The sequence below is a fragment of the Monodon monoceros genome, unplaced genomic scaffold, assembly GCF_005190385.1.
Source record: "Monodon monoceros isolate NGI ecotype Baffin Bay Population unplaced genomic scaffold, NGI_Narwhal_1 Super_Scaffold_11, whole genome shotgun sequence".
Taxonomy (NCBI): domain Eukaryota; kingdom Metazoa; phylum Chordata; class Mammalia; order Artiodactyla; family Monodontidae; genus Monodon; species Monodon monoceros.
The window spans coordinates 123,886,141-123,913,698 of record NW_021703767.1 but is presented as its reverse complement, the minus strand read 5'-3'; the positions used below and the strand labels follow the sequence as shown (position 1 = coordinate 123,913,698).

The 27,558-nt window shown below is 36.0% G+C and overlaps 1 protein-coding gene across 3 annotated transcripts in view; it reads right to left on the bottom strand.

Annotated features, from left to right (window-relative positions):
• Positions 1–27,558, bottom strand: part of PIK3CB (phosphatidylinositol-4,5-bisphosphate 3-kinase catalytic subunit beta) — a 147,079-nt gene that overhangs the window by 35,347 nt on the left and 84,174 nt on the right. For all 3 annotated transcript variants that reach the window (XM_029214289.1, XM_029214290.1, XM_029214291.1), the window contains 6 exons: positions 27,195–27,325; positions 24,860–24,910; positions 11,211–11,399; positions 6,976–7,097; positions 3,352–3,495; positions 2,006–2,105 (listed from right to left, as the gene is read on the bottom strand). In XM_029214289.1, coding sequence (XP_029070122.1) covers positions 2,006–2,105; positions 3,352–3,495; positions 6,976–7,097; positions 11,211–11,399; positions 24,860–24,910; positions 27,195–27,325 — 737 coding nt within the window. The remainder of the gene's footprint in view (positions 1–2,005; positions 2,106–3,351; positions 3,496–6,975; positions 7,098–11,210; positions 11,400–24,859; positions 24,911–27,194; positions 27,326–27,558) is intronic.

Sequence of the window (27,558 nt, the reverse complement as noted above, 5' to 3'; positions counted from 1 at the left end):
AGGCAGACCCTCCTGCAAGAAAGAAGGAATTCCACCTGCCTGACTGCCTAGAGCTGGGACATTGTTCTTTTCCTGCCTTCAGACTTGAACTGAAACAATGGCTCTTCTTGGGTGTCAAGTCTGTCTGCTTTCAGACTGGTACTCATATACTGTTGGCTCTCCAGGTTCTCAGGCCTTCAGACTCAAGGCTGGAACTACACCAACTCTCCTGGATTTCCAGCTTGCTTGACTGCAGATCTTGGGACTTCTTGGCGTCCATAATCACATGAGCCAATTCTTTATAATAAATCTCAATCTCACCCACCTGCCCCCTTCACTCTTTCTCTATATAGACACAAACACAATTGTCTCTCTGTAGAGCACTGACTACCACACTCTCCAACTAGCTAACCAGATCATCGAAACCCACAACAAGTGTCACCTGCACTGTGACCTCTTGCCTAATGCCCTAAGCTAGAATATGTGCCTCTTTTTTCTGCTACCATACATAATACTCCCATTAATAACACTGCCATCATAATATCACTAATTTGTGTACCTACTCTGTGGAATATAAAATCCTTGATGACAGCAACATAGCTAATATGACTTCACATCACCAACAGCAACACAAACCCTAGCATATAGCAGGTTCTGAGTAAATATATATTAAACCATTTTAAAAAATCTTCTTGAGTTATGTTAGATAATATTCAATTTAGGAAAAACTATTGCTAGAGAACAAGAGCATATCGTTGCTATCTGTCAATGAAGGATTCCAGCATGAAGAAGCTAATACAGGGCTGCTTTACCTGACGGCAGAAATGCTCTCATCTCATCCTTCAGGGGACCAAGAAGACAGCAACAAATCAAGCTTGGGCCAAGGTTATGTTTCTCATTTGCAAGAAAGCTCTTTAAAAACCATTACTATTTGTAATTACTTAGAGGTATAAGTCAGGATTATCTCCAAAATAAAATACACAAATAACTGGATACTGAGACAACTGTCAACAATAACGCCCGATGAAATTCTGTGTTCAATAAAACAGCATCATGATTCTGTTTAATGGCTTATGTTTTATTTTAGCTTCAAAGATACATTTATACTGATAAAATGACATTGTTGTCTATTTTGTAAAATGGGTCTATCTTTGAGTTTTGATTTTAAAAAAAGAGGTTTTGCTTAAAAGGTTTGAAAACTCCCGGTATAATAAAAAGAGATTTAGTTTTATAGTTGGACAGAGAGCTAAGTCTGAAACTTACTCTTTTACTTAATAGTTGTGGGTTTTTAGGCAAGTTACTTAATCTCTTGGAGAGATTGTTTTTTCACCTTGTCAAATCCAGACAGTAACAGTAAATACTGTGGCACATTATTAGGAGAGTAAAATAGCATACTTTAAACACTTAGTATACTTCCTGGCATACAGTAAGCATTTAATATCTGACCTATTAGTATCACTAATAACTCATCACCTGAAATGATTAGAAAATGAAGGCCTAGGAAGAAAATGAGGGAATGTTGGGAGAGCATCACAATTTCAGGCATGTATATATAGTTTGAAAAAGCAGCTTGAGGATTCTGAATTCTAGAAGCTGTAACACCTACAAACTTAGGTGTCAAAATATCTCAGTTTAAAACAAATGGCAGAGCGTATGAATCATAAATACTATACTAACTGGAAAGAGTAACTCAGGGGTATAGAAAAACAGCGTCTAAAGATTTCATAATCTTTGTTACCATCAAATCCATTGTTAAGCATGTCTAAATAGGTATTTCCTACTAAAATTTAAGGCATGGTGTTAATACTATAAGGAATCCTAATTTTTCAGATAGCATTCAATTAATAATATTCTGCTGAATTTGTTGAAACTTCATTTCTTGGCTTACATTTTGATTAAAAAATGTATTAACTGGGTTCAGTTATTGAAACTTCTATGAAATACTGTGATAGGAGAACCAGCATATGACACAATTTATCAAATACCATGTGACAAAGTGAACATGAAGATTAAAATAAGCTGATACCTGCTTGGAAAGCGCTTTCATGTGACCTACGCTTCCCCGGCAGTATGCTTCAAGGATGACACCAAATTGTACTGAAACAGCAGGAATGTGCACTTCTGACCTGCAGAAAGTTAATATTATGAAGATTTATCAAACACTTCAGGTCACCAAATAAAAATACTGACTTCTTTATTCTATTATGAAATTAACTTATTATGCTAATCAAAGAAAGGGAGAACACATCATCTTGTACCAATCACAGATGGGATGCTCAACTTTTAATTCTTTAAACACTACAGTTCAAAAAGATATGTGATTTTATCATTAGTTAATTGTTTACTCCAAGAAATCCAAAGTTATCACATCTTATTTGTTTTTTTGGAGTGAAATGGTAATACTACCAATTTACAGACAACTCAGATGAAACACAGATCTGACTCAGATCACACAATTGACTAATCCCTCAATTAGCTTCTATGTGATTTCTTTTCACTTAAAGAATGGTGTACACATTTGAAAAAGGAAGGAATACCTTATTTTGTTATTCCTTGAGGGATTTAAAAATAAGAAGATTGAAATGGATGAGAAAAGAAGACAAGTTAAAAACAAGAAAGGAAAAACTATGGATAATAAAGAAATCAAGATTCAGAAATATAACTCCTAAAATTAACATCAAAATACTATACAGCTTATTTTCCTTAAGAAGCTTAGCCAAAAAGGAGAAAAGTTATTTTTTTCTGTTAATGATTAGCTTCAGTACTCTGAAGTCCAGATGGAAAAAAATCACAAATGTCCAAGTATAGAGTGAGAAATGAGGAATTGACAACCTTCCTAGGCAACAAAAGAACTTTAGTTCTCTTTCCCTATTTTACTCCTATATAAACTTGGTTTAATAAGATTCATGTATTTCTGAAAATGACCTAGTTAATAAAGAAGCAAAAAATAAAGTTGCTGTTGTTATAGGAAAACTTAAAATCTTTATTTATGCAATAGTAGCAATGATGATACCACTACCCAATAAGTACGTTTTTAGTCCAAAAATATTAACACAATAAGTAAACTTTACTGGAAAATAGCAATACATTATAATTATTATTAATTATAATAATTATCATAATAAAAATTATTAATTTCAGTTATAAATCAAGGAGGCATAAAGGGACACTTATCTCAGTTACTTTGCCAAATCATGAAAATTGAGAGTCTGGGTATCAAGAAATAGGAGTAGATACCAAGAAAGCATAAATGTTATGGATGACTCAGAAACAACTAAAGCAGCTAGACTGTTTTACTACATGCCCTGTATTATGCTGGTTAATATTTACAAAAGCACGTGGTGGATTTGATTTGAAATATAAAAGACTTACCTAAGGTGCCAAAATAAAAACTGCCCTATCCTCCGATTAGCAAGTGCTCTTTCTAGTAGGAATCTAGAGAGGGCACAATCAAGAAAAGGCTCATATTTTAAAACTTGCACCAACTGTAAAAGATACTGAGAGAGTTCTTCATCACTGAAAAAAACAAAAGACACAGTAAGTCACTCAACAATCAGTGCTGGAAAAAGACCCATTCCTATCAAACTTATCAAATACTAACTTACTGAAACACAATGGTTCTTTTGGGTCAAGCTTGGGGCACACTTACATTCACTGTTTCACTGTTACAATAACATAAGAAAAGCTGAGAATTTCTGATGGGCAGAAGAGTGAAAAGGAGCAAAGAACAGATATATGGGGCACTTTTATTAAGTTAACTAGGTTTATACAACTGATGATTGTATTTATAATCAGCCGAGAGTTATAATAAAATTAGGTAATAATTTTCTGTTCATGCTGAAAAAGTTACATGCTCAGTCAACCAACCAGCTTTTTAAAATACAAATTCCATCAGTACTTCAACTTATTTTCCTTTCATATCATTGGGATTAAGTAATTTTTGCTCCCAGAAAATGAATGAAACAATTAAAATCTTCAAATAGTTTGAAGGATAAAGAGTGTATTTGTAAGTGGGAATGGATTCATTGAATTGACATAATATTGTAATTAAATGAGCTGAATTAATTAATGTTCGGGCTCTCTATTTTGTATCCATCTCCAAACCATTCACATGTAAACACACTCCCATCAAAGGCAATTCCAGTAGTCAGGTAAGATATGTATCCCAAGTCCTCTACTTGGTGACTATAGTCTTGGACAATAAATGGTTAAGCAGTAGTCTAAAGCAGACCTGGGAATGAAACCTACGAGACTGACCTGGGACTGAAACCTAGGATACTATACACCAGAAAAAAACCTCATACCAGAAAATTTAACATAGGAAGATACATTAGAATTACCTATATGGAACATGGGGATCACAGCAATCTCCTCCTAGGGATCAATATATTTAAGAAAAACACTTAGCTCAGTCCAAGGGGGGCCAGGTAGCCCCTCCCCTTCAGATCTCCAATGCAAACAGAGAGACTGAGGAACAACTGGGAGCCTCATTTTTTAAAACTATCTATAAAACCATCTTAAGTTTATTGTAAAATCCATGCCCACTATAAAATCTGTAAGTAGTGTAAAAGACAGAAGTATAGAAAAGAAGAGGCTTCCTCTTTCCTTACACTTCTTATTTCACTCCCCCAAAATAACCACTGCTAAAGAGTTTGTATAATTTGTTTTGGAGAGCACACAATTTAAAACATAAATGATTTATTTTAAAAAGAAGAAAAGGGGGCTTCCCTGGTGGCGCAGTGGTTGAGAGTCTGCCTGCCGATGCAGAGGACACGGGTTCGTGCCCCGGTCCGGGAAGATCCCACATGCCGCAGAGCGGCTGGGCCCGTGAGCCATGGCCGTTGAGCCTGCGCGTCCGGAGCCTGTGCTCCGCAATGGGAGAGGCCACAACAGTGAGAGGCCCGCGTACCGCAAAAAAAAAAAAAAAAAAAAAAAAAAAGAAGAAAAGGAAAAAAAATGTATCACAGTATCCATAATTTTCTGAGAACTTTTGTTTTTCAAATGACCATATGGTATAACCCTTCATTTTGAGGCTAGTAAGAAAATGGATAAACCTGAAAATGCCCATTGTCTAAGACTGTCTCAATAATGACATTTCATCCAAGAAATCCCATAGATTCTCACACATGTACTACCCTAAAGAGATTGTACAAGCATGTTCACTGTAGCATTGTTTGTTAAGAGGGAAATTTTGAGAAAATTTAAAATGTTCCTCAATAGAGAAATGGAGTAAATATGATACATCTCTATGAAAGAATATTACACAGTAGTGAAAGGAATAAACTACATTTATATGTAACAGGAGAGACTGACCTCAAAAACCTAATGTTGAATAAAGGAAAAAAACTATGTAAAACAATATATATGGCAAGACACAGTTGTGTGATTTTTAAATGTACAATATTATCCCATATCTGTATTTTATAGATATATAAATGTGGTAAAAACAGAAAATTATGCTATAGAAGGATATACACCAAATTCGTGATAACAGTTGCCTCTGGGAAGTGAAAATAATCAGGATTGAGTAAGGAAACTATGAGGACTTTAGCTATAACGTTAACTGCTTTAAAATACAAACTTAGGGCTTCCCTGGTGGCACAGTGGTTAAGAATCTGTTTGCCAATGTGGGGGACACAGGTTTGAGCCCTGGTCCGGGAAGATCGCACGTGCCGCAGAGCAACTAAGCCCGTGGGCAACAACTACTGAGCCTGTGCTCTAGAGCCCGCGAGCCACAGCTACTGAGCCTGCATGCCACAACTACTGAAGCCTGCGTGCCTAGAGCCCGTTCTCTGCAACAAGAGAAGCCACCGTAATGAGAAGCCCGTGCACCGCAGTGAAGAGTAGCCCCCGCTTGCTGCAACTAGAGAAAGCCTGCACGCAGCAACGAAGACCCAAGGCAGCCAAAGAATAAAAAAAAAATTTTTTTAAGTTTAAAAAAATAAATAAAATACAAACTTAAAAAAAGTCAAAAATATTAACATTTTAAAAAAGAAAAAATATTAACATTTCTTCATTGTGGGTAGTGGACAGAAAAGAGTTAACAGAGGAGCAAGCCTGACTGCTATCCTTTGATAAAGCATGCTTACAAGGTTAGCCCTTGACTGGCATCTGGGAATGTAGATTTCGGAAGGCTTCCCACCACCTTAACAGATAAGAGTGGCTTACTATGCCTAAACTGTTTTTGCAAACAGTATGTTTTATGCTCAACACGCATTTTTGTTCCGGGAGTCTAGAATTTGGGAATATACTAGGCAGAGGGTGCTCATGTGACTAGCACTGCCCTCCCCGCAAAAAAAACCCTGGCCACCAAGTCTCTAACAAGCTTCCCTGGTAGACAGTATTCAGGTGTGCTGTCACAACTTGTTGCTGGGGGAATTAAGTGTATTCAGTGTGATTCCACTGGGAAAGAACTCTTAGAAGCATCTCCCTGGTTTCCTCCAGACTTTGCCCCATGAATTTTTTTCCTTTGCCAGTTCTGCTCTGTATACTTTTTCTGTAATAAATCTTAGCCAAGAGTGACGATATGCTGAGTCCTATGAGTCCTCCTAGTAAGTCATGGAACCTGAGGGTGTTCTTGGGGACCACCCGATGCAGTTTTTGCTTGCTTTTTTGTTTTACCATATAGAGTGGGGACTTCCCTGGTGGCCCAGTGGTTAAGACTCCACGCTTCCACTGCAGAGGGCACAGGTTCGATCCCTGGTCAGGAACTAAGATCCTGCATGCCAGGCAGCCACGCCAAAAAAAAAAAAAAAAAAAAAAACAGAGAGAGAGAGAGAGAGCGCGAGAGTCGGGGAGGATCGGAGGAGATAGGGCGGGGTGGGCGGAGAAAACAGGAGAGACTGTGGGAGAGAGTGGGAGGAAGGAGGGAACAGATGCTTTGAACTCGGTCATTCCTATCCTTTTCCTTTCTTACAAGACATTCAAGCAGACATCAACTTCTCTTCCCACCCACAAGTTATTCCTTGACCCAAAAAAGCCTCCTGCAGGAGATACCTCATCTGTTGCAGACAGCCCACAGCATATTCTCGCACGTACTGATCTGGATAGTTGAAATCTAGAAGCTCCAGGGCCTCCCGGGGGGGCAGTTTAGGCCAAATCTGAAGTAGTGCCTGAAGCTGTTTAAAAATTGAAAGTGGTTCAGAAATTATAGGAGAGAAAAGTAATCTATTTTTCCTTGGTACACAGGAGCAGAGATGGGTCAAAAGAAAGGAGAAGCATACTTGCAGTTACTAAGGCCTCAAAAATCCACTATTGTTAATACAGATTAATAAAGATTGTCTCTGTTGAAAGATTCTATCGGTAAGCAAGTGAAAAAGCTATTATGTACTTACCTGGAGGTAGAATGATACACTGAATATATGAATTCTACAATCATTAAATAATTTTTTAAAGGAAAAAAAGATGGGGGCAGAAGGTAGGGAGGAAGGGGAGAGGAAGGGGAGAGGGGAAACAGCAGAAGGAAATAATCAAGAAATACTTAAAGGTCAAATTCAAAGTACAAATATAAGCTGCAAGGCTCAAACTAATGAAAGGCAATTTACATATAAAAAAGTGCATTATAACAACATAAAATTATCTTGAGGAAGTTTACTTTTAGTTCTTAATATTTTTAAGAGTATCACTTTACAAAACTTTATTGACTATAACATGTTTAAATCCATTAAATCACAGTACCTAGTTATTTTATATACACAAGATAAATACAGCCAGTTTCCCATTTACAGATGCCGCTTAGAAATGACCTAGATATAGGATAAAAAAGAGTCCCATGGGTGAATGAGCTGGGAGTACTGGTGAAGGGTGGGTTCAGGTGGACATGGCCACATCTTTGGACACCCTAGTTCCAGAAAACCCAAATCTCTAGAAAGGATTCTTACCTGCCTCCCATCAGAACACAGTGAGACTCATCAGGGTTGATTTTTTTTTTAAGGGTCGATTTTGGAAAGAGTCCCTTCCTCCTCATGGTTTTGATATGTTTATAGCTTACATCCTTATCAGGGATGGTAAGTGGGAAGAAAAGTGGTTATGGATGAAAGCAAAACATTTTTTGATAATTATGATTTGTGGCCCTCCAAAGCTCAACCTTATCGGACAAAATCTTATTCCTTAATATCTGATTTATATTGTTGGGTTTTCTTGGGTATCACTTATGTAGCACTGACATCAAGTCCAAGGAAGAAACACAAAATGTATGCAAGATGAGAGCTACAAGAATATGGCAAATAGATGGCAATGGTTGGAGGCTTTTCTCTCAGTTGCCTGCTCAATCTCAAAGTCATGTTGCAAGAGATGGCTTGCAGTGCCTGCTGCCTGCCTTGTCGTTTGTCACTTGAGCATCTGTGAGAGACTTGGGCTTTGAAAATTACATAAAAATAATTTACATTTTATTATTTTAATTCTCCAAATTATTCAACCTCTCATTAACTTGTCAAGTGCTCAAAAAAGTCAATATCTAAATGAGTATCTAGCAGCTAAGTTAAAAGGTATCTTTTCATATGAAGCAAATTTAAAAGTTAAGTTCTCTAATGATATAATTTTTTAAAAATTAATTTTCAATTATTTTACATTAGCAGAAAAAATAACCCTTTTGAGTAATTTTTAAAAGTTGACTGCATTGCCTTTTTAATATATATTTACATAAATTACTAACATGGATATGAAATGTGATACATTACAATTTACATAATGAATTACATCAGTTATTCAACAAATACAACAAAATGTTAGTTTTTACATTTTAACCTTTACCTTAAATTTTGGTTCAATTATTCTTAAACTTGTACTGAATAAAAAGATTGTCTTATACTTGCTCTTTTAATATACAAAGTACATATATGCATACACTACATAGGCAGACATACACTTATCTGTGGTATCAAAATCCCATGGGGATGGGGCTATTGGGGAAAATATGTAAAAAGGGTCCTAAGGAGTGTAATAATTGAACAAAAGTTTGAGCAATACTGCTTTAAAGATATGAAACACCTACATCACCCCACATTTTATCACTGATGGGGCTCCCTGCCCACTTTCCCCAAGGCCCTAATGGACTAGTAGTCCTCCTTATGGATAAAGGGGACTGTTTTTTGAGGGTCTGAAATGATAGCTAAAAAAAACCTCCTAGCATCCCCAGTTAACACATGGAATATACACTGCTCCACAAAAACAATACTGTAAAGGATAGATAATGTTATGTAATACCAGAGGTTCAACTATGGTATAGGTTAAAAACAGCCCTACTATTGAAAAGTTATAACTTTTGCTAAGGTTATTAAATTATTAAATCAATAATATAAACATAAAATTAAATAAATTACCAAAACTCATCGCTTCAGTTTGGAGAAAGCTATGGAAGCAAACAGGGAAGGGAAATCTGACTCAGCCATATAAATAGTGAAAGCAGTGCTGACTAATTAATTACCTGTCTGCTGCAAGAGACTATTGAAACCCCTTCTGCAGTATGCCAACAGAATGTTTTCCTGTGGATTAATGGGAGGCTACCCTTCTATAGAATTTTCACCTGTGGCATATGCCTGCAGAATATGTGCACCAGGTTCTGACTCTCCACTTCTCTTAGGTAGTCAATTCATTGAAAATACAGTTTATATTCTCTTATACCAGTTCAGTGTAACTGGCAATGGGACAGGGCTGGGGGAGAAGCCAAAACACATTACTTTTTATTTCGTTGATTTTCTTTTCTAGACTACTAAAAGGGGGGATTAGGATCATGAAATTCATGCCTTCCTATACTTCCTTACACACATTTAGGTTTTTCTATAAGAATATTAAGTTACACTACAGACTTTCTTCTACCACAATGGAGGAAGTTAAGTTATATCTGAAAACAATGCTTTAGATTTACTCATGGAAATGAGACAAGTATACTAAACTAAACTCCTCAGTGTAAAAATTTCTGCCCCTGGGGTTCGAGTAAAGAAATATTAAGCCTGAATTGTCTCATTCCATTTTCTGACAGTTGACATACAAAACCTCCCTCTCAGATATCTTTAGAGTAGAGCAAGAAATTTTTTTCTATTCTAACTATATGTAAAATAATAATATGATGCATTTCTTGGATAGGCACTTAGAAATGAATGCTATTCATTGAGAAGTAGGCAAATGTGCCAGGTAAAAAATGCTTATATTCAACCATTAGGGGGGGTTGATAGAAAACTAACCTTGAATTTAAATAAATAAATGGTTAGAAGACAACTGTGTCAGAACAATTAAAATCTATCTAGCTGACAAAAATAGTTCCTTTTCAGAGTAAGTAATTTTCATGTGGTCTGTGTAACCAGTTTAAACAAGGCACATCATATAATTTTGTAACATGATTCCAAAAAAATTGTTAGACCCTAGGAATAAATTCAAAAGAAATACTTTCTAAATTTAATTTACGAAGTAAAACAATAAAATCAAAGATTTAAAAAATATATACCTGATTAAAAGAAATATACATTTCTTGACTAAATTTTTAAAGTCATTATAGATTTAATAAGACAAGAAAAATTTTTAAAAGATCGGTTGAATTCAAGTAAGGTGAATATCGTTATTTTAATATGCCAAATGTATTCATTCTGATTAAGAAATAATTTCAAGAATCTTTCTGTAGAGCACTGATAACCAAGTGAATTTAATAATGCCAGTGCTTTTTCACATAGTCTTGAAAATTAAATCAAGTAGCTAAAATTTGGTGACTTTTTTGGATCAAACATTTTTTCCCCTTTTGCTTTTCTGCTTAAAGACAAATATTCATCAACACTGACCAACTTTAAATAAACAGTAAAATTGATCTGAATGGCTTATGATCTAAAATGTTAACTTTTACAAATAGAGGTAATTTTCAAACAATACATATTCACATTAGGACACTCACTGCAAAGGGTCTTAAGATTAAAACCTTGGAGTTCATTGATGAAACTGTTAGAAGTAGCCGAGAACCTACCACATGCTGGTAGTAATTACAGATGATTACACCAAGACCTAAGTCTTAACTATCTTTAGTAAAAGATATAGAAAACCTACCCGGAATCTGGGATTTTGAAATCTTAAAACTTTCTGGTTTACCATTTAGACCAGAATATGTAAGAGTTGAAAACCTCAAAATTTCTCCTGCAGAAAATTACCCAACCTTTGGAAACATACCTATGTAGGAAAGGACAATTTACATGAAATCAACAAAGTAACATATACTGCTGAATGGAGTTACAGAAATGATCTTTTATTACCTGAGCAACATCCTCAAGTTTATTCCACTTGATTGACAGCAGTAATTTTGGCAATGACTGTGGGAAATTCTCTCTGCAGTCTTGTCGCAAAGTCCAAATAAGATCCATTTCATTCTCACACAGTTGAGACAACGGATCCCTGTCCAAGATTTCTTTCAGTACAGCAAGAAACTTCTTTCCACCTCGACTCTAAGAAAGTAAAATTACTCATTACAGAACAAAACTGTGTGAACATCACGGGCAGGCCTTGAACACAGGGGTTAGAGGCACCAACCCCCAAGCAGTAGAAAATCCCTAAATTCATAGATTCAACCAACCACGGTTCACGTAGTACTGCAGTACTTGTTTATTGAAAAAAATCCACTTGTAAGTGGATCTGCACACTTCAAACCCATGTTGTTCAAGGGTTAACTACACAATGAATTTTTCAACAATTTATGAGCTTTAAAATTTGAGATATTAACAATCTAATTCCGTAAAAAGCTGGATACCCCTTTTAAAGTTTTTACTAAGCTGAATATTAAATTAGTAAGCTAAGGATGAAGGAAAAAATTATTCTCAGTTTTTTAAAAGAAAAAAGAATACTGTTAAAAAATCTGTATGCAAACACTAGGTGGCAGAATTGTAATTTGGATTAAAAAGAAGTCATTATTTGACTGACTTTCTCATCTTCCTTTTTTAATTTTTAATTTCTATAAAGAAAAAAACAAACAAAATCAAAGATGAACCAAATTTATAGCTTTAAAAAAAGTTAATAGATGCCTTCTTGGCTCTGAGGCATTAAAACATTTAGAGTAAGGACTGAAACTTGGCTAAAAGTAAACATAAAAAAAATACAGTTATCCCATTTTCTTTCCCAATCCTTATATGAATATATTAAAATAAAGAAAATGGACCATACTATTTTTTGGATCCAGACTCTGAATTACACTAACATTAAAAGAAAAAGGGGGGCTTCCCTGGTGGTGCAGTGGTGAAGAATCCGTCTAGCAATGCAGGGGACACTGGTTCGAGCCCTGGTCTGGGAAGATCCCACATGCCGTGGAGCAACAAAGCCCGTGCGCCACAACTACTAAGCCTGCACTCTAGAGTCCGCGAGCCACAACTACTGAGCCTGTGTGCCACAACTACTGAAGCCTGCGTGCCTAGAGCCTGTGCTCCACAACAAGAGAAGCCACTGCAATGAGAAGCCAGCACACCGCAATGAAGAGAAGCCCCTGCTTGCTGCAACTAGAGAAAGCCCGCACGCAGCAATGAAGACCCAATGCAGCCAAAAATAAATAAATAAAATTTATTAAATAAAGAAAAGGAAAAGAAAAAGGTACATTTCCCCATACTTAAAGAAGAACTAAACCATTTAGGCGAAAGCATATCCCTTCCTTATCCCCCACCCCCACAAAAAAATCTCCAGAATTATCTGACAAGATTCTGTAAGGATTTATGTTCCATTAGCATATTATTTTGTACTTGAAATTATTTTAACTGGGATTTCATATAAACATTAAAATAAATAAAAGTCATATCACTAATTTTCTGAAGTAGTGAGATTCAAAATAGTATATGCATATGTAAAAGTAATTAGGATGACATGATTGTCCATGTAGAAAATCTGAAAGAATCAACAAAACCACCATTGGAACTAATAAGCAATTACAGCAATTGTGGGATACAAGGTCAATATATAAAAGTAAATCCTTTTCTTATGTATTAGCAATAAATAAGCAGAATTTGAAATTAAAAATGCAATAACATTTACATTAGCACCCCAAAACAAGGAAACAGGTAAGAAATTAACAACATAATTACAAGATCTATATGAGAAAACTACAGAACTCTTACGAAAGTAATCAAGGAATTAAACAAATGGAGATATATTCCATGTCCACGGATAAGAACATTGTCAATATTCTTATCCATGAACTGACAATCACAATATTGTCAGTTCTTCCCAACTTAATATCAACAGATTCAATTTAAACCCAATTTAAATCCCAGTAAGTTATTATGTGGATATCAACAGACTGATTCTAAAATTATATGGAAAGGCAAAAGACCCAAAATAGTCAACACAGTATGGAAGAAGAAAGACCAAGGTTGAGGGACTTGCCTGGTGGCGGTTTCACATTTCCTTATTTTAAAACTTACTACAAGGACCTCCCTGGTGGTTCAATGGTTAAGAATCCGCCTGCCAATGCAGGGGACACGGGTTCGAGCCCTGGTCCGGGAAGATCTCACATGCCACGGAGCAAGTAAGCCTGTGCGCCACAACTACTGAGCCTGCACCCTGGAGCCCGTGAGCCACAACTACTGATGCCCGCACACCTAGAGCCCATGCTCTGCAACAAGAGAAGCCACCGCAATGAGAAGCCTGCACACTACAAGGATGAGTAGCCCCCACTCGCCACAACTGGAGAAAGCCCGCACGCAGCAAAGAAGACCCAACACAGCCAAGAATAAATAAATAAAATTTATTAAAAAACAACAACAACAACAGGGCTTCCCTGGTGGCGCAGTGTTGAGAGTCTGCCTGCCGATGCAGGTTACGTGGGTTTGTGCCCTGGTCTGGGAGGATCCCACATGCCACGGAGCGGCTGGGCCCTTGAGCCATGGCCGCTGAGCCTGCGCTCCGCAACGGGAGAGGCCACAACAGTGAGAGGCCCGTGTACCGCAAAAAAAAAAAAAAAAAAAAACAACGCTGAAGGACCGATACTACCTGACTTAGATAAAAATAAACGTGAAAAGCAAAACTATAAAACTCCTAGAAGAACACAGGAGAAAATCTAGATGACCTTGGGTTTGGCAATAACTTTTAACCTGTAACACCAAATGCATAATCCGTCATTGAAAGAATTGATACCTTGGACTTCATTAAATTTAAAATTATCTGCTCTGCAAAAGACGCTGTCAAGAGAATGAAACGATAAGGCACAGACTGGGAGAAAATATTTGCAAAAAGACATACCTGATAAAGGACTGTTATCCAAAATATACAAAGAACTCTTACAACTCAACAACAAGAAAACAACCAGACAAAAAAATATGGATCAAAGACCTGAACAGACACCTCATCCAATAAGATATACGGTTGGCAAAAAATATATATATAAAATGATGCTTAATATCACATGTCAGCAGGGAAATGCAAATTAAAACAAAAATGAAATATGACTGCATACCTATTAGAATGGCCCAAATCCAGAACACTGACAACATCAAATGCTACTAAGGATGTGGAGCAACTCTTATTCATTGCTGGCGGAAATGCAAAATACTACAATCCCTTAGGAAGACAATTTGGCGATTTCTTACAAAACTAAACATACTCTTACCATACAATCCAGTAATCATGTCCCTTGGCTATTTACCAAAAGGAGTTGAAAACTTATGCCCACACAAAAACCTGTAAACGGATGTTTATTTGGCTTTATTCAAAATTGCCAAAACTTGGAAGCAACCAAGATGTCCTTCAGTAGGTGAATGGATAAACTGTAATACATACAGACAATGGAATATTATTTAGCACTAAAAGAAATGAGCTATCATCCCACAAAAAGACATGTAGGAACCTTAAATGCATATGACTAAGTGAAAGAAGTCAATCTGAAAAGGCTACAGGTAAAATGATGCTGACTACAACATTCTGGAAAAAGGCAAAACTATGGAGACAATAAAAAGATCAGTGGTTGCCAGGGATAGAAGGTAGGGTGAGGGAATGAATAGGCAGAGCACAGATTTGCAAGGCAGAGAAACTACTTGGTATGATATTATAATGATGGATATATGTCATTATACATGTGCCCAAACCCATAGAATGCATAACAGCAAGAATGAAACCTAAGGTAAACTATGGACATTTGAGTATTATGATGTATTAATGTAGATTCATCCTTAGTAATAAACATACCATTCTGGTAAGTGATGTTGATAATGAGGGAGGCTATACATGTGCAGGGGCACGGATATATGGCAAATCTTTGTACAGTCCTCCCAATTTTGTTGTGAGTCTAAAATGCTCTTAGCAAAAATAAAGTCTTACACACACACACACACACACACACTCTCTCACACACACATACTCTCTCTATGTATTACAGTTTTATATTCAGAGCCTCAATCTAAAAAGGTATGCTTTATTTTACAAAATTGACTGAGTTTCTTTTTTCTTTGCAAAATGATCATGAGAAGTTATCAGAATTTGAAAATGTAACTCCTACACTTACATATAAAAGTGAAACCTGTTACTGCAAACAACAAAAAGTATAAATTGTTCATGCCAGAGAAAGGCAGACTGCTGTCAGGTTAAATAGCACAAAACCTAGCAGACTACTGTAATTTCATGGATCAAAATTAGATGCTACAGACCTACTGTAAGTAAATATCCTGAAGACCTAGGAATAAATGAAGAGGGAAGAGCAGGGGGTTAGCTGTATAATTGTAGTGTGATTGTTTACTGAGCTATGAAAAGCACAGCACTGGATAAAGCCAAAGTAAAAACAAACAACTACCAGAAATGTGGCAGTAAGCCAAAAAAACCCACAGAATCTTACATCCTTTTACAAAACTCAAAACAATCAGCAATGAAAAATTACACTGTAGTGCAACTGATGAACTTACACACATGTTAAAATGCTTGCATTAAAATAGTGGTAAAAAGCAATGAAAGTTAACACCTATATTCTCTGCTTTGTTTTTATGTTTAGATTTTTCGTAATTATATAGACATTATGATATAATAGTGATTACTAACCAAAATAAAACACAACATATATATCTTGCCATAGGCAAATGAAAAAAAAGACTATGGCTCTTTCCCATTCCCTACTGGGGTGGTGGGCCTGGAAAACTCATCTGTCATATTCAGAGGGGCTAGAAACTCAAAACAGCGTGTTAGCCATGTGCTTGTCAAGGATGGAATTAACTATGTGTTGGCCAGACTGACCAACACACAACTGGGGATGAGACAGCCCATGCAGTCAGGGCTGGTGGGAAAGAGACTGAGAAGATGTTTATATGATTGGGAGATTGATTACAGAGGATTGAGCAAATAAGTAAATATGTTAAGGTTCATAGGAATCCAGACTTCTCACTGTCAGAAAAGGTAATTTAAAATATGTTAAGGCAGAGGCTAGAAAAAAATCCTGTGGTGGTGAATCCAAATTGGAGACATTGATAAGAACTCATAGTTTTTAACAGACAAAGAAATATATCTCTGTGCTTATATATGCTCAAATAGTATGCAGTCAAACACATACTACCTAGTTCTGTTTCAGGAAAAGGCCTAGATGCAATTGCATGCCAAGGGTAATGAGCATACCCAGTGCCCAGAACTTGGATTCTAAATACTTTTAACAAGTAAAAGGAATCAGATCTCCTGGGAAAAATGACTGAATCCAAAGCTAGGGTAGAGAAAATACCAGATGAGCCTTGGAACACTTTGTTGTACCAGAAAGAAGGAAACGCTCAAAGAATGATAAAGACATGTCAAAAAGACTCAAGATGGAACATGAATGGGTTGCCACTGGCCAAATCTAGGTAAAATCTGAACATCAAAATTAATGACAGTTACTAATTATAAGTCATTAAATAAAACAAATCACAAATCCAATAATTTTTTTTAAGTAAGTAAATAAATGGGGGAGAAGAAAAACCTCGACCCTATGGTATGTCAACTAACAAATCCAAAAGGAAAATAAATTTGAAAATCAGCACGGCAAACCACTGTAATAATACTGGTTCAGGCAAGATATATTAATATTAAAACAAGTGGGTGAAAGTTAGATGTGAAACAGTATGTTTACTTAGTCTCAAAATATGCCCACAAACTACTTACTTATTAACTTTACAGTAGAAAAACCTAGTAGACACTATCCTAACCAAGTGATGTAATAATTAACGTCAATAGTAATAGGACAGGTGACATTGTTTGCCTTTGAGTGAAATGCAGTAAGAACAAACTACCACTTCAATCTATTTATGCTAAAAATGCGTAGCTGGAATCTGATCATGACAAAACATTAGGCAAATCCAAACTGAGTGACATTCTACAAAGTAACCGGCTTGTATTCTTAAAAAACATCAGAGTCGTTAAAGATAAGGAAAGACTGAGGAACTATTCTAGAATGAAGAAAACTAAAGACACATGTTAAAGAAATGCAACAAGTAATCCTGAGTTGGATCCTGGACCTATAAAGGACATTATTGAGACAACTGGCTAAATATGAATGGAATGTGTGAATTAGACAACAGAACTCTATCAATATTATTTTCCTGATTTTTATGAATTGATTCTGGTTAGTTATGAGAATGTCCTTGTTTTTAGGAAATATACACTGAAGAATTAAAGGATAAAATGTCATGATGTATGCCACCTCATCTCAGATGATTCAGAAAGAACTGAATACACACACTCAAAATGATAAAACAAATGTGGTAAAATGTTAACCGTTGGGGAAGCTGGATGAAAGTTGTATGGGAATTCTTTGTACTCTTCTCCCAAGTTTTCAGTGAGTTTGAATTTTTTTTTAAAATGTTTGCTCTTTCCTTCCCTAAAATTGAAGGCTGTAAAGACCCCAAATCATTCTACTAAGAAAACATTCTAGGTAGATCCCCAGAACCTCTGAACTAAAGGCTGAGTCATCATCTTCATTAACAAAAGCCAGCCATTAAGATTTGGTTTCTCAGCCCCCATGCTATCTCGTTGTAGGAGGATGGTCCTGTACATGGTAGACAGTTTAGCAGCCCCTGAACTCTACTCACTACGTGCCAGAAACAACCTCCCATGACTTGAGATAACTAAGAAAATTTTGAGACAATGCCAAATGCCCCACTGAAGGCAAAACAGCCTCAGGTTGAGAACCACTGGATAGGAAGATCAAAAGCTGCCAATTCAATAATCATAATTCACAAAGGTCACATTTTTTTCTATTCTACAGACCCACGATCCTTGGCAACCACCTGTTTAAAAAAATGCCAACACTGGGACTTCCCTGCTGGTCCAGTGGTAAAGAATCTACCTTACAATGCAGGGGATGCAGGTTCGATCCCTGGTCAGGGAACTAAGATCCAACATGCCATGGGGGCAACTAAGCCCATGAGCCTCAACTAGAGAGCCTGCGTGCCACAATTACAGAGCCCATGGGCTCTGGAACCCTCACGCCACAACTACAGAGCCCACGTGTCCTGGAGCCTCAATGTCACTAGAGAGAAGCCCGTGCACAGCAACAAAGATCCCTTGTGCCGCAACTAAGACTTGATGCGGACAAAAAAAAAAAAAAAAAAAAAAAATTGCCAACACCTATTAGGCTTAACACCATCAAAAGAACAGAAGTGGTGGGAAGGATATGGAAAAACTGGAATCCTTTTGCAGTTGGTAGGAATGTAAAATGGTACAGCCACTGTGGAAAACACTGGCAGTTCCTCAAAAAATGAAAAATAGAATTACCACATGATCCAGCAATTCTACTTCTGGGTATATACCCAAAAGAATCGAAAGCAACATCTCAAAAATATATTGTACACTCATGTTCACAGCAGCGTTATTCACAATGGCTAAAATGTGGATGCGAACCAAGGGTCCATTGATGAATGAATGGATAAACATAATCTGGTACATACACGCAATGGAATATTATTCAGCCTTAAAAAGGAAGGAAATTTTGACATGCTATAACATGGATGAACCTTAAAGACATTACACTAAGTGAAATAAGCCAGTCACAGGAAGATAAAATAGTGTATGATTACATTTATATGAGGTTTCTAGAATGGTCAAATTCATAGAGACAGAAAGTAGAACAGTGGATGTCACGGTCTGAGGGGAAGGGAAAATGGGGAGTTGTTTAATGGATACAGAGTTTCAATTTTGCAAGATTAAAAAGTTCTGGATATCAATTGCATAACAATGTTTTAAGTATATTGTGAATATACTTAACACGTGTGAACTGTACACTTGAAAATGATTAAGACAGTAAATTTTATGTGTACTTTACCACAATTAAAAAAAATTTTTTTAATTCCAAGAGCAGGTTTAAGTTCCTTAGTAAGGTGTTGGTAAATTCAAAAATAAATTGTATGTGTGTACATATTATACGTATACATGTTTAATATATATATATACCTATAAATGTACACACACACACAATTCAACAAGTCAACTTACCATGATCTTATTAAGGAATGTAACATGCTCTTGGCATATACATGAAAGTGGATTAAACAGTGGAATGAGAACTTAGTTCTCTTGATTCCTTTCATTCAAAAGACCATGAAGTGCCTTAAGTATTTAAAAATACTAATCAGTGGGACTTCCCTGGTGGTCCAGTGGTTAAGAATCCACCTTCCAATGCAGGGGACGCGGTTTCGATCTCTGGTCGGGGAACTAAGATCCCACATGCCACGGGGCAACTAAGCCTGCATGCTGCAACTGCTGAGCCCGTACACCACAACTAAAGAGAAGCCCGCACCACAACAAAAGATCTCGCATGCTGCAACGAAGATCCGTGGGCTGCAACTAAGACCTAATGCAGCCAAATAAATAAATAAAAATATAAATATAAAACTATAAATCAGTAACAGTTCTAGGATACAAAGGAAAATGCGTAACATAGGAATCCTTTAATGAGAGAAAGTAGATAGGATCAGGGATCAGATCTGCTGAGATTCAAGCGGTAGTGAAACACACAGTTCCAGGAGGCATTCCGGCTCAGAATCAGAGGATACAAGGGATGAGAGTAGGCCGGCGGGGGGGAATCGTCAGGGGAGTTATCCCAGGATCTGCATATGGAGCAGCTGCTTTGGTCAGGCATGCCCCTTGCTCTGTTTATGCTGAGCTGAAACAGCAATGGGATCAGCCCTAGACTGAGGTGAGGAGCATGGGTACTGAGTCATAAGGAGCCACCTGATCTCAGAAGGTATGGAAATCTTCATACAGGAGACCCATTGTCAGCACAGTCTACCCTAAGTCTTACAGATATTGAACACAGATTACAGTGAATAAGCAAACAACCAGGGAGTCACAAGTACAAAAGAGCTAAACTAAGAATCACCAAATATTGAGAAAAACCCATATGAAGATAGATAGATGTCAAAAGCAGAAGCAAGACCACTTCAAAAACAAGATTATTTAATTCCTCAGAGAGAACTAAGGTGACATTATAGCCATGAAAAAGGAATTAACAGAAATCTTTTAAAAGATAAATAAAATTTTAAAAAGAAAAAAGAAACAAACTCCAACCTGACTAAAAAGAATGCAAGTTAAAATAATGTGACACCATTTTTATGTTCACAGTGTGGGTGCGTTGTAAATTTTAACTCTTTTAGGGTATGCAATTTGGCAGAATTCTTATTAAAAAGGGACATACCTTTCAATCTATAATTTCATTTCTAGGAATCCATCATACAAAATACAGACATGTATATAAAGATGTACAAAGTATTCATTGCAACACAGCTTCAGTGGAAAATAATTAGAAATAAGCAAAACATCCATCAGTAGAGGTATGAATATTTAATAACTAATGGCCACCAATAATTAATGCCATGAAATATAAACAAGGCTTTATAAAGAGAGCAGTGGAGCTCTTCATACAGACGTGACAAGATCCATAAAATGCGTTACATGAAAAAGGACGAAACTACATATATAAAGATCTCATATATTTTTAAAATATATAGATATTTACACACAAAGCTAAACTGTATAGTTATCTCTGGGCGAGAAAGGTAAGTGGCAGTTATTTTAAAAACTTTCATTTTTGGTTTCACACAATTTATTAATGTACCCACCAAAAAAAAAAAAAAAAATACATCAAACCTGGGCAAGAGGGACTTCCCTGGTGGTCCAGTGGCTAAGACTCCACACTCCCAATGCAGGGGGACTGGGTTTGATCCCTGCTCAGAGAACTAGATCCCACATGCCGCAACTAAGAGTTTGCGTGCCACAACTAAAGATCCCACATGCAGCAACTACAAGATCCCACATGTCACAACTAAAGATCCCGCATGCCGCAGCTAAAAAAGATCCCACATACCACAAAGATCTTGAACATGGGATTATTTAAAAAAAAAAAAAAAAAATCCGGGCAAGAATATTGCATCGTCAGTAAGGAGGGAACTCTCTGATTTAGGTAAGGTAGCAGTAGATCACAGCAGAAATAATAAAAATTAATTTACGCTTCTGATGTTCAAGGAGCAATATTAAGACTAATAAAAGGTAACTAAAAATAGGCATGAGAATGAAGATAGGCCTATATAAGTGTTATTTCTTAAACTGTAATTATATGTTTCAGTAATTGTCAGACAAGCTAGTAAGTGTATACTTATAATAAACTTATTTCATTAAAGAGAGCTACCACGCTTGACCCTTGAACAACATGGGGATTAGGGATGCAGACCACCTGCACAGTTGAAAACCTATGTATAATTTTACAGTTGATACTCTGTACCCAAGGTTCTGCATCCATGAATTCAATCAAACTGCAGATCATGTGGTACTGCAGTAACTATTTAATGAAAAAAAATCTGTGTTTAAGAGGACCCACACAGTTCAAACCTGTGTTGTTCAAGGGTCAACTGTACTCTTAAAGTATTTGTAGTAGCAGATAACTTGCAATGAAAGGCTACTGAAATTTTTGAGAACTCTAATAGTAAAGCAGAAGACAGCCTGCAGGATAGCCAAAACAATTCTTGAGAAAGAAGAATGGAACTGGAGCAATCACGCTCCCTGACTTCAGACTATGCTATAAAGCTACAGTAATCAAAACAGCATGGTACTGGCACAAAAACAGACACATAGATCAATGGAACCGAACAGAAAGCTCAGGAATAAATCCACACACTTATGGTCAATTAATCTACAACAAAGAAGGCAAGAGTACACAACGGAGATGACAGTCTCTTCAATAAGTTGCACTGGGAAAACTGGACAGCTACATGTAAAAGAATTAAATCAGAACATTCTCTAACACCACATACAAAAATAAACTCAAAATGGTACTATAAAAATCCTAGTGGAAAACACAGGCAAAACACTCTGACATGAATCAGAGCAATATTTTTTTGGATCTGTCTCCTAGAGTAACTGAAACAAAAGCAAAAATAAACTAATGGGACACAGTTAAACTTAAAAGCTTTTCCACAAAGGAAATCATAAACAAAATGAAAAGACAACCTACAGAATGGGAGAAAACATTTTCAAACGATGCAAGCAAAAACGGATTAATTTCCAAAATATACAAACAGCTTATACAGCTCAATATCAAAAACAAACAAACAACCCAATAGAAAGATGGGCAGAACACCTAAATAGACATTTCTCCAAAGAAAACGTACAGATGGAAACAGGCACAAGAAAAGATGATCGACACCTCTAATTATTAGAGAAATGCAAACCAAAACAACAATGAGGTACTACCTCACACCAGTCAGAATGGTCATCAACAAAAAGTCTACAATTAATAAATGCTGGAAAGGGTGTACAGAAAAGGGAACCTTACTACACTATTGGTGGGAATGTAAACTGGTGTAGCCACAATGGAAAACAGTATGGAGTTTCCTTAAAAAACTAAAAATAGAGTGGCCATATGATCCAACCATTCCACTCCTGAGCATATATCTGGAAAAGATGAAAACTCTAATTTGAAAATATCCATGCACACCGATGTTCATAGCAGCACTATTTACAATAGCCGAAACATGGAAGGAAACAAAATGTCCAATGATAGACGAACGGATAAAGATGTGGTATTTGCATGTACATACACACACACACACACACACACACACACACACACACACACGCCACAATGGAATATTAGTCATAAAAGAATGAAATAATTCCTATTGTATAACACAGGGAACTACATTCAATATCCTGTGATAAACCATAATGGAAAAGAATATGTGTATATATATGTATAACTGAATAAGTTTGCTGTACAGTAGATACTAACCCAACATTGTAAATCAACTATACTTCAATAGATTTTTTAAAAGATGAAATAATGCCATTTGCAGCAACATGGATGAACTTAGAGATTATCATACTAAGTGAACATACAAATGAACTTATCTACAAAATAGAAATAGAAAGACGTAGGAAACAAACATACAGTTACCAAAGGGGTAAGGTGGAGGGGATAAACTAGGAGTTTGGGATTATAGATACACACTACTATATATAAAATAGATAATCAACTATATTCAAACTATTGAATATAGTTTCCGGTGTATAGCACATGAAACTATATTCAATATCTTGTAATAATCTATAATGGAAAAGAATGTGAAAAAATATATATAAATATATATGAAACCGAATCAGTTTGCTGTACACCTGAAACGCTGTAAATCAACTATACTTCAATTAAAAAAGAAAACAAGGGCTTCCCTGGTGGCACAGTGGTTGAGAGTCTGCCTGCCGAAGCAGGGAACACGGGTTCGTGCCCTGGTCCGGGAGGATCCCACATGCCGCGGAGCGGCTAGGCCCGTGAGCCATGGCCGCTGAGCCTGCGCTCCGCAAGGGGAGAGGCCACGACAGTGAGAGGCCCACGTACCGCAAAAAAAAAAAAAAAAAAAAAGAAAAGAATAAAAGGGAAGCAAACAAAAAAAGAAGACAGCCTGGGCCAGATGTTTCTCCAACTAACCAACATTAAATAGTGCTTTCATTCGTGCAAATAACAAAAGGATATACATTATCTCCATTTGCCTCCTGGCTTCTATCTAATTACCATTCTATATAGAATGGCATTACTAAAATCACTCGAAAGTTATAAACTGGTGACATGAAAAGAAAAAAACAGATGAAAACTCAGCAAAGTCTTAAAGTGAACGTCAAAAAATTAAATTAAAAAATATAGATGGTAGAAATATTATATATATTGTAAACTAAATAAACAAAGTAATCTATTTTGTAGTCTTTGGGCAGAAACTATGGGAATGGTGTATGTAGCAGAGACTGCTATTTGTCTCTCAATATGCATTCTCCCCTTCTTACTTTATTAACTACAATCTCTTACTCTTAGCCAAGCCCAGGACTGCCCAGCTAACGACTACATTTACAAGCCTCACTTATAGTTAGGTATGGCCATATGACTAAGTTATGGCTAATGAGACGTGAGCAGAAATGAAGCATATTAATGATATCCTCAAAAAGAATGGGTACGGCCTCTAGTCTTGCTTTTCCTGTTCCTGTGGGCTGGAAAGTAGTAATGTAGGAAGCTGAAGCACCGATATTACATGAGACAAAAACTACATATTAACATGAAAGAGTGCCAAGATGCAAGAAACCTGGGTCCCCAGCATTGTGAAACCTGCCTTGAATATACCTGCTCTGTTATATCAGAGAAATAAAGAAAATTACAGCCTCCTCATTCAACTGAATAATATTTAAAAAGATGGTATTGTTAATCTATGAAGTGTCATAGCATCCCTTACAGACTACCTGCTGAACCTGTGCTTGTATCAGAAAAGGGCTTACCACCTGAACACAGACCAACCACAAACAGCTGCCATTTAACAAAATATTAGCATGTTCATACTCACGCACACTCAGACTGTTCTTGCATATAAGTATGGTCTCCTGTATGACATGAAGGTAACTAATAATGAACACAACTTTGTAATAAGGGCTATTTTAAAACCTTGATACTTACTGATACATTAGCACTATCACTGCTTGCAATCTCAGCTGCCTTTTCAATAATCTGTTTAAAAAAATTAAGAAAATTAAAATTTGGCTCTTGTATTCATAAAATTTTAAGTGTAAATTACTACATTTGTACATACACTATAAGGAGCTACATATGATCTGGCATTTCTATGGTTTATAACGTAAGCATGAATTTTAAATGCAAAATGGTATTATGCAGTGATTCCCAGTCTTCAAACTCTTGACAGCCAGGAAGCAATGGTATTACTATAAAGGACTGTTAACTCCCAGGGTACACTAGGATTGCCTATAGATAAAATAAGCAGTGGCTTGTATATGTGAACAAAATTTTAATATAGGTAAATATTTTCTGGTTAAGAAAATGCAAAGTTATGTAAGAGTTACAAAACAAAGAATAAGTTTTTGTCATTTGTCATGTTTTCTTCTGAATTAACATATCAAAAGTAGAAGTAATGTCAAGGGAGAACCTAAAAATATTTTTTAAATTCATTAAGTTCAAAAGAGGCTCTGATTCTTGAAAAGATGGGGAACCCACTAGTCTACTGGGAAGACTCAGCAGGTAAAAAAATCTGAAGATCCATGTCCAGTTACTGAGTTGACTAATTCTCCACAAATAATTTAATTGAATCCTTATGTTTAAAATGTACTGGTAATTTCCATCCTATTTCATAAGGTTGTTATGTGATAAAATGAGATTATATTTAATAAAATTAAGCAATAACCATAAAAGTTGATTTGAAAAGCAAAATGTATACAAGTACAGCAAAAAACATTAAATAAAAATACGAGGAACTTCCACTTTTTATATCTGCATTATATTTTTAATGATCATATATAAAATTGTACAATTAAAAGAAAACTAATAAATATAAATATATTATACATATTTAAAGACTAAAATCTCCATCCCAAGTAGATCTTCAAAGACAGACTCTCCAAGGGATCAGAAAGGCAAAAGGAAAGTTTAGTGGCCAGTTGTAGACGACTCTGTTGACAACAATGCTGAAACAGAACATTTTAAAGAAACTGGACTTATCTTGAAATATTAGATTAAAAATACTTAAATTTGCCCAAGATGTTATATTTGTAAAAACACTTCAAAAAGCACCTCATTTGATCCAAAAGAAACTATAAATGACTGCTGAACATATACCATAATTGAACACAAAAAAAGTCAGAGCTTGGACTTTTAACTGTATCACAAGTAGCTATAGTCTATGGATAAATTCCTATTCTAAGGAATAAAGCCATAGCAGAAATGTAATGGATGCATCAAAATGTACCTTCTTCTACTCTGTGTAATACAAGGTATATGGCTCTTGACATGTGAGATTTCTACTATTGTAATAATCACAAATTTTAATTTTGCTGTATATTACTGATCGGAAGAACATTTAAAAAAAATGAAATGAAAAATTACTTCTAACGTGGATAAAATTCAACTAAATTGAAAGTAAAGAAACATCTGAGTTACATTAATTTAATTTACATACTATATTTAAAATCTACTCTGTATAGGTCTGATAGTGCTGAATGTTAAATACAATTAAGTATATAGGTAGATTAGCTGAAATTTTAGTATAATACCAATTTTTAAAGGCAGCTTGGTCTCACATGGATTAAGTAAATCAAATAAAATTCCTGTTTATTATGTGAGAATTTGCTCAAAGATTTCCTCACGAAAATCAGCATCAATCATACCTGAAACAAAGAGGCCAAACCTGAAGGTACAACATATGACAGCTCAGCTCTCTTAACATATAAATGATCACAGCCCAGTTTTCAACCCCCACCAGACAGTCTCCATATCCCCAAAACATGCAGCTTGTAGAATAAGGAAATGTGTTGAGAAATAGAAGCCCTTGCTATAGATTCTACAAAAATAACAGCACCTTAGGAAGTCTTATTATATTTTCAACATAAATAATCTGTTCTTTGAATACCAACTCTAACACAGTAGTGATTGTCTTTAATCTGAACCAACATGCTGGGCACGTTTCACATGTTTATTAGAGTTACATATGAATGCATTTTAGCCCCTGTAATTGAAAAGGACCTCAGAGAACAATTATGATTTCCTCATTTTATAAATGAGGAATCTGAACTCCAGAGGGGCCATGTCTCACTTGGCCAGTGATAAAGCCAGTACTAAATACAGTTGGCTTCCTGCTCAGTGGTCTTTCCACTGAACCAAGATGTAAATGTATTTGATGTCTTGAAAGAGAAAGACATACATTGCGTAAATGATAAACATATAGAACCGAGAACTAATAATCCAATTATTTCATACACAGTGGACCTTTAAATAATTAGCTTACCTTATCAAAGGGAGGATAGTAATAAGGTTGTTTTTTATTCTCTGGGAATCTGATGTGCAAAGCTGTTGCATTTTCAGTATATGGATTTGTTTGAACAGTTCCCATTGGATTCAACATTTCTTCAAGTTCATCTAAAACATGCAAATAATTTTGATTCTTAGGAAATGTTTTTGAAACTGAAACAAAACTTTAATGGATTTCAATCCATTACTTTAAAAGTGTGTCACCTAAGGAAGTTTGGCAGACAGTATCAGTAAGCCTCTAATTTCCTTAATGCTTGGCACAAAATTTGAATATGAGTTTATATACATCTTTAAAATGAAAAAGTTAACAGAAATTAATGGCTACCTCACCTCTTTCTTCA